The following is an 8,608-nucleotide window of genomic DNA, read 5'->3' as shown; positions in this document are numbered from 1 at the left end:
AGCCAGACCCAGCTGTGCTGGAGAGCGTCCCTCTTCCAGCAGAGCTCCAGCTGGGACTGCAGGCCCAGAGCCAAGCTTAAACAGGGCTGCTGGGCCATGGGCAGGGTGTGGGTGGAAGTCACAGGTGAGGCTGGGCAGGGCCATTAAGGTCTTTTAGTGCCATGATGGCTGTGGCACAGGCACTACCACCCTGTGGTTGGAGTCTGCATGACGGTGGACTTAATGAACAATACTGCACTTACCCTCTGGTCTTTAAATTGTCTATAAAATTGAGATACATTTCACACTTCTTGATTCAAGGTCATGTCATAGAATCATAGAATATCTTGAGTTGGAAGGGACTCATAAGGATCATCGAGCCCGACTCCCTGCTCCTCACAGGACTAGCTAAAACTAAACCATATGACTAAGAGCATCGTCCAGACGCTCCTTGAACTCTGGCAGGCTTGGTGCCATGAGCACTTCCCTGGGGAGCCTGTTCCAGTGAGCGACCACCCTCTCAGTGAAGAACCTTTTCCTAATGTCCAATCTGAACTTGCTCTGACGCAGGTTCATTCCATTTCCTCCTGTCCTATCGCTGGTCCCCAGAGAAAGGAGATCAGTACCTCCCCCTCCACTGCCCCCCTTGAAGAAGTTGTAGACTGGGATGAGGTCGCCCCTCAGCCTTCTCTTCTCCAAGCTGAACAAGCCAAGTGACCTCAGCCGCTCCTCCGAAGTCTTGCCCTCGAGACCTTTCACCATCTTTGTCACCCTCCTCTGGACACACTTCAATAGTTTGATGTCCTTCTTATAGTGAGGTGCCCAAAACTGCACACAATACAGTTTGGGACAATCACCTCCCTCGACCGGCTATCTATGCTGTGTTTGATGCACCCCAGGACACAGTCGGCCCTTTTGGCTGCCAGGGCACACTGTTGACTCATATTCAACTTGCCATCAACCCAGACCCCCAGATCTCTTTCTGTGAGGCTGCTCTCCAGCCTCTTGTCCCCCAGTTTCTACATATAACCAGGATTACCCTGTCCCAGGTGCAGAATCCGGTACTTGCTCTTGATAGATTTCATATGGTGGGTGACTGTCCAGCTCTCTAGTCTATCCAGGTCTCTCTGTCAGGCCTCTCTACCCTCGAGGCTGTCCACAGCTCCTCCTAGTTTAGTATCATTGGCAAACTTATTAATGTACATTTGACTCCTGCATCCAGATAATTTATAAAAATATTAAAGAGCACTGGCCCTAAAACTGAGCCCTGGGGAACCCCACTGGTGACTGGCCACCAACCTGATGTAACCCCATTTACTCTAACTCTTTGAGTCTAACCCATCAGCCCGTCATTTTATTTCATACCAAAGGTTCAGATTGAAGTTGTCTGCAGTAGTTTCCTGTGTACCTAAACCTGCAAAGCGTGCAGCTGGACACTGACACACTGTTAATGGCGCAAAATTTAATCCCATTCTCCTCTGATCTTCAAAATACTTCTGGATTTGTTTAGAGACTTTTTATTTTATTACATTTTACTATGAATGAAAAGCATGGCTCTTTATCACACAACAAGGGAGCAGTGCTGCACACCCAATGCCAATGACAGTCTCCTGGAGGTCAGCAAGATTTTCACCTGAGAGAGTATCGAATAAATTTTCGTCCTCAACTGACATTTATCAGGTGTTTCTAGGAAAAAGCTAGATACAGGGGTGAAGCCAGGCTATTCTAAAGCCAACAGATGCAAAAATATATTTTGGGGAGGTGATGTCTTCAAATTTGTCATTACAGACCACCACTGTGAAGCAGAATTTATGAGCAATTGCAGCATATACAACTCACACAATAATCTTGAACCCATTTCCCACATGAAACAGAGGAATAATGCTATAGTGCTATTTATTTCTAGGTGAAACTCTGTGTCACTTTCTACTTCTAAAAGGGTATCTTTTCCCAGTATGTCAAAAGAACAAAACCTAATAGTTTGATTCCTCTCTCAGATCAGCTGGAACCTAATCCCATTACTGACCTCAATAGTTTCACTCTTGAATTCATTAGGAAAATGAAGGAAATGGTTTCAGTGCTCAATATTTTATTTCAAGGATTGCTTGTCAGCAAAGGACCCTGGAACTGGAGTGACTTTTTCCAGACACTTGATATGACACCGTAAATTCTAAATCCTTTCCCATTTCTGTTTGCCAGTCAGCAAGCCCACACCTTCGCTTCAATGAAAAGGAATCGGTCTCCCTTGATTTTGGCCTGTTGCTGTGCTCTCACGTTAGGGCCTGAGTGGGATTGCACTGTAAAAACAGGACAGGACAACTGGCAGAGGCTTTGTATTCAGATGGTTTATTGGAACACTTAGGAGACTCTGTTCCCTTGGACTATGCAACTTCTAAAAGAGCTGTGGAAGGTACCTAGCGTGCCCTGGGTTGGGGTCCAAGGCCATCACCTGCAGGTCCACTGTTTGGACCACAAGTGCAAGTTGGGCAGTGGCAGTATGGTGGAGTTTGGCCCCGAGGTGGCCTTGGCATAGACAGAGGAGCAGCTGCTGCCAGCACAGCTGGAGAGGTGGGAGGTGCCAGCCCTGGTGCAAAGTGGCTGTTCGGCACGGTGGGCACGGCCGGCACGGCACGACCTGGGGAAGCGGCAGCAGGAGCAGCACCCTGGATGCCAGCCGGGCCGGGGCTGCTGTGCTGCAGCAAAAGGGAGGGGGCCAGAGGACTGAGCTTCGTCCTGCCTACTGCTGCCGCAGGGTCTGAATTTGTCAGAGCAGCGGTGCACGCGGATGTAGAGGCATGTCTGACTCCGGTAGCTGCCCTGGCACGTCGCTTGGCAGGTGCGGTCTTCCTGGGTGCAGAGGTGTGCATGTTCTCCCTTGGACCTGCTGCAAACAGATCACTCTCCTCCTCAGAAGTGGTTTCCCACGCAAGCTCAACATCTGGTTTTCTTTTCCGGTGGCGTGCATGCAAATCCATGTTGGGTGAAAATCCTGCTGGTGTTTGATTTTTTGGACCAAAGCTTCGCTTATACTTCATTAGCGGATGAGGAAAATGTCTTCTAAAATTTGGGTTGTAGTAGAAGTGAAACTAAAAAATGCAAAGGAAAAGAGTTAGTCGCCACCAGCTTGAGACTGGAAACCACAAAGATACGAGAACTAAGAATTTTAATTGCAAAAGAGAAATGTGGGTGCTAAAAAGGACTATTGGGGGCGTTCTAAACCTGAAGTTTAGGCTGAATAAAATGGGGCAATACAGTCCTGTTAAGTAGTAACCAGCCTTGTGTTTCTGCTGCTTGGTAGGATTTTCAAAAGCATGCAAACTGATTTAGAAACACAAATACCATTACTTTTCAGCAACTTTAATGTGGAATGACCATGTAGGTAACTAGATGATGCTGACATGTACCTTCTCAGCCTTCAGCAAATGCCATGAGAAAACTGCACATCTGGTACAGCAAGACACATGGCAAACACAAAAAAAAAAATATCCTGATACAGTGAGAGTATCTTTTCATTTTATGTATTCAAAGTAATTGGAAATAACCAACGTATATTTTATCAGCATTTCTACTACTCAGAAATGCTACCTCAAAACCTCCTGAACATAAGCCGAGAAACAAATGACAATCGGAACATTTACTACCATCCTCGTCTCCTATATAGTAAAGGCTCATTTCACTGGAACAGAAATCTGTCCCACTAGAATATTCTGAGAGTTAGTTTGCATGTAGAGGATCCAGCATACCTCCTGAGCTGTTTCTTCTGCTAGCAAGTCATTGCGCGAGCCCAATTTTTGAAAATCCCACAGCTTTCTGGTGAACCCGTACAGATGGAGGTGATGAGTGAAGCTTTTCATGCTCTCACTTTCAAAAATTCTCAGATGTCCTCTCCTTGCTAGTACTTCCTCTTCGAACAGTTCTTCATGAATCACCACACACTTTCCGTTGTCACCCCACCAAATGGACTCAAACCGATCACTTTCAACAACGTCCCAGAGCTTCTTCAGAAAGCTGAAGCAGGTAGAGGCATCGCCTTTGCTAGAGCTCTCCTCAGATAAATTCAGACGCTCTCTTTTTGACCAGCGTTGCTTAGTGGAAGTCTGTGAAGACCTTTCTTCTATTGGTGGTCCAAAGGCAGTGTCACTAGGTGCTCTTTTGTCATATGCTGTCTGGAGAGAAGAAGTCGAGCCTGACAAATCAACTTCCTTGTCCAGAACAGAATCACATGAAGTTTCCAATGAGGAAAGCTCCATTTTAAATTCTTTTTTCTCAGTTTGAGTAATTTTTTCAGTTGAAGCCATCTACCTTAGCAGCTAGACTGTCCTGCCAGACAGCCAGCTGAAAGGAAGTGACCAACTGACTGAGAATCCCAAGAGAAAATTCTCAAACATCTCTATGACACCCGTGCTGCGCTGCCGTGACATCACAGAGCAGCATCTGTTTCCTAGCAACATGAAGCAGCAGCAGCAAGTCGTTGCTTTTCATTTACAGATTTTATGTCTCAAGAGCCAAAAAGTAAATAAAACTGCAGTGAAATTTTAGGTGTAGTGATAGGACAGTGCTATGTTGGGTTGCAGCTAGTACCTGGCCCACAGGGAGGGACAGGGAGGTTCATCCAGACTTTAAAAAAAAAATACTTTTAGATAATACTTATACTGTACAGGACAAGACTTTTGAACAATATATTACACTGCTAAAATGTTCGTATAAATACTCTACAGACAATTATGCAACCAAACCATTAGGAAGGTTCACACATTAGACCGCCACATATCTCCGTGGGCAAGAAGTGGCACAATGCTGAGAAAAATTCAGCCAGGAACCATCTGAGTGTCCTCTGCTGGAGACCATGTTACAAACACAGAAGTCTTCAACACCTGGCTCATTACAAACGTGGTCCCCACCTCTGGATTAGCATTTTAAAAATCATTGATTTTATCGGGCACGTTTTTGTAGGAAGTTTATTTCCACCTGTGAACCTTACTGAAACCTTACTTAAACACTGGCCAATGCCCAGGGACCTTCAGCTTTACTGAAAGTGGGGTTTGCAAGTTTGTTAGTTCAGGTTAAAAACTGAACCTATGTAGACAAAGTTTTCATATCTGAAGATCTGGGTCTCAGGCTTTTGAGATGAACAGGCAAAGGTACAAATGGATGCTGAATTTGTGATATTTAAGCTGGTTTATAATAGGAATTTTTATTGGTTTTGTGTTGTACTTTTTTTGCATTACATAACCTTTTGCCTTAATAACCAGAGCTGGATACAAGGAAGCCCAAGGAGTTCTTCGGTGTTCTTTGGTGCATAGTTTAGTGCCAGGGAAGTGACACGGCAGACATACCCCTATCAATGAAGTGGGATGTAGAAAAAGGAGAAGTGGCCATAAATGCATCTTGGTCAGCATTTCTCTAGTTCTCAAGTTGCTTCACAAATACTGTTTAAGTAAGCCTTCTAGCACATCAGTGAGGTATTTATAAGAACTGTGTGAATATTTCATGTTGGTTTGGTGACTTAACTGAAAAATTAGAATTTTCAGAACAGTGAATTGACCCAAAATGAAATGTATTCTTTTTGTCTAATCAAAACAATTTTTTTGATTCACATGAAAAAAATCTTGGTGTTCCATACTCATAATAAAAAAAAAAAAAAACAGAGCCAGAGGTTTAAAAAAGGAGGCAGAAAAGATAAATGTTCTGTTCTCTAACCAGATGTCATGATTACAGCACTCTAAGTGGACATGGGCACATTACTGCTTAACATGGTAATCTGTAACCCACACTGAGAGAGTTCACACACGTGTACCAAATCAGACAGCATCCTCTGCGTTCTAGTGATTTTGACAGTGGTTGAGAATGGGTGGAAAGACATGTTTCATCTTTCTGTAATTTCACTATACAGCCTACATTTTATGAGCCTTTTAAAGGAAACTAGCAATAGAAGTTTCACTAATTCCCTTTTTGTGGTGGTTCCAGCAGCAATACTATTTAATTTGCACAGAAGGTCTTGTACAGCTGGATTCCTAGTGGTGGTAGATTCATGCAGGCAGAGAAGGAAGAGGATGGCAAGCTCCTGTCTCTTGGAAATGTCAGGACCCGCCAATGCAAGACTGCTCAGCAGGATGAAACCAGCTGGGAGTTGTGCTGATTTGGCTGATGACAATGCCTGCAGCATCCAAGCAGCATCTCCAAGTGTCCTCCTGTCTGGGACTGAATCCTTTCTCATGTGCAGCAGTCCTTGACGTGCAGAGAAATGCAAATTGTATCATGCTGCACCCCAGCTTGTAGATATGGCCCAGAACACAAGCTTTGAAAAACACAGCTTATATTCCTTCAGTGTTAGTGTTAAAAGTTTATTACCCCACTTAAAGTTGGAGGATGTGCCAAAAAATTGCAACAGAACATAATACATGGGTAGCAAAACTTCCCAACATTAATGTAAAATGTTCTGACATGCCAGAACAATTAGACTCGCTCAACTCTTGCAGGTAGGCTGGTAGAACAGACTCATCTCAGACAGTGTTAATGCTGTTAGGCAAAAGCACTATTTTATGAAGAGATGACATGAGATATTAAGTTCAGCTTTATATTTGTCATTGCGTTTTAAAATTATTAAAGCACTAACGAGAAGCAATCTTTATAAGAAGCATTTATAATGTTCAAGCTTAATAATTCACAGTGAATCCATTCAATTTACAAAGGTGCTTTAAGAGCATCAAGGAACCATTCCTAAAATACAGTAGATTAAGAACTGCACGTAAAAAAATCACTATTATGATATTGCAGTAAATTATGAGGATCCAAGGGTTTTTTAGTTATGTTTTAATATTTTCGTCCATGTTACAACTACAGTAAAAGTTGCATGAAAATATCACATTGTTAAGCACAGTGTGAAAGAGGTGCTGGAGAATTGGAGAAACAGAAAGCTTTAGTTGATGCTGGTTTGAATATCCCATTCACCTTGTGACTTTTGATAGCTCTTTTAGTAATAGGAAGCTTTTATTATTGGTTGAAATACTCTGTGTGTGTGTGTGTGTATGTGTGTGTATAGTCATAAATTCCCAGTGTATGATGCAGAATTTCATTTGAAAGCACTAAAGCAAAATGCTTCAGTGGATATGCGAGAGCTCCATTCTAAGCCAGACAGAACACAAGATTTTACATTGTCATTTTATCCTTGTAACCTATCTTCAAGTTTAAAATCAACCTTCAGTTTCCCCTAGATCTACATACAAAGCTTTATTCACATTGCTCACCTCAGCCAAGAAATGAATCTAAACCAGAATGTATGAGACTGCTGAGTTCCCTGAACACGTACAAACAGGTATCATCAGGTTTCAGAGACAGGAAAAGAGGCTGAAGAGGGAAAGACCAGAGTGACACAGAATATTAGCATTTTCTTTTGTAAGACCCATGTCCTCACATTCCAATTAAGCAGAGAAGGAGCTTACTGCTCTAAGATTTTCCCCTCAGTAGATAATTTTTGCATAGTTGCACCGTTGTACAGGGTGTTGGCTATGCATGCTAAGTCTGTCCTATGAGCCCTGCAGACGTGCCCGTGGCAGAGGTGCTGAGGGTCGAGAATGAGATGCGTTGCCAGAGCTGCACTCACAACTCTTCTGTATTCAGGGCACGTGCTTGTGTTATGCCTCCCTCCTGCCAGGGCACTTTGGTTTTCTTAAGTAAAGCAGTACATTCAGCTATCAAAGGGAAAGGGTGAAGGCAAAGAAAAGGCCAGGAAGTTCCGATGTTTAATGAACCTTTCATTCAGTATATACAGCTTCTCACGTAAACTGAGTATGTGGAGAAATCCCATGGAATTCAGACCAGACAGTGCGTGGGCTAAATTGTTGAGCAGGAAAGTAAGCAAAGAGTGGAAAAGGCTTATTTGGTTATCAAATCCAGTCCCTTGTTATTGTGGACAATACTATCCTATAATTCAATTCATAAATTGATGTATGAGCCCATCATAAACTGATGTAGGATTCACAATAATTTTGTTGTGAAAAAAGAGGGTGGGGAGAGAATTAACCTGTTCTAATTTTCTGTATGACCTTCGTGTTTGGCATGAAGGATGCAAGAGAGGATGATGACCACCGCTATTCCTTCCTCCACAATAAACTTGCATGAAGTAGGAGGCTATTGCTCACCGATGTAGACTCTAAGAACCTGAAGAATAATGATAGGTCACTATGAAACAGTGTATTACTTACCCTCGTTCTCCATTTCTCCCCTATACTGGGTAGTATACCTGTGATCAGTAGGTGATCTGATTCAAGAGTAAGAAGGATATGGGCCAGTGCCTCAGTTCTTGCTTTCTTGTCATGGCACTGAAAATGAGCTGATTCCCACACCTGTGGCTGGGTAGAGCCATAGAATATACTATGTCCGGGACAAAGGCATAGCATGTCACCAGAAGTGACATCGCAACCAAAGAGATGATTACAGCTCCCATGTATGCGTCAATCCAGCTAGTCTGGTGAGAACCAAGCAGCCAAGACCCAGCAGCACAGCCTGTATCGTGTGATATAGCTGCCAGAATAAGTAGCCAGTGCCCATCTGCCTCATCTGGCTGGCACTGAAGCCACTGTTTCCATGACTTCATTGTCATAGATACACATCGAGGGAGATGAAATGA

General features: G+C 43.4%; 1 protein-coding gene across 1 annotated transcript; it reads right to left on the bottom strand.

Moving 5' to 3' along the window:
* Nucleotides 1–2,314: 2,314 nt before the first annotated feature.
* Nucleotides 2,315–4,407, bottom strand: LOC140658656 (uncharacterized). Its single transcript, XM_072877332.1, has 2 exons — nucleotides 3,723–4,407; nucleotides 2,315–3,065 (listed from the first exon to the last, which is right to left on the bottom strand). The coding sequence occupies exons 1-2, from the start codon at nucleotides 4,275–4,277 to the stop codon at nucleotides 2,394–2,396; spliced, it is 1,227 nt and encodes a 408-aa protein (XP_072733433.1). The 5' UTR covers nucleotides 4,278–4,407; the 3' UTR covers nucleotides 2,315–2,393.
* Nucleotides 4,408–8,608: the final 4,201 nt, after the last annotated feature.

This window comes from Ciconia boyciana, chromosome 12, assembly GCF_034638445.1.
Source record: "Ciconia boyciana chromosome 12, ASM3463844v1, whole genome shotgun sequence".
Lineage (NCBI taxonomy): Eukaryota > Metazoa > Chordata > Aves > Ciconiiformes > Ciconiidae > Ciconia > Ciconia boyciana.
Note: the sequence above shows the minus strand (reverse complement) of the source record. Positions and strands in the feature narration are given on the sequence as shown.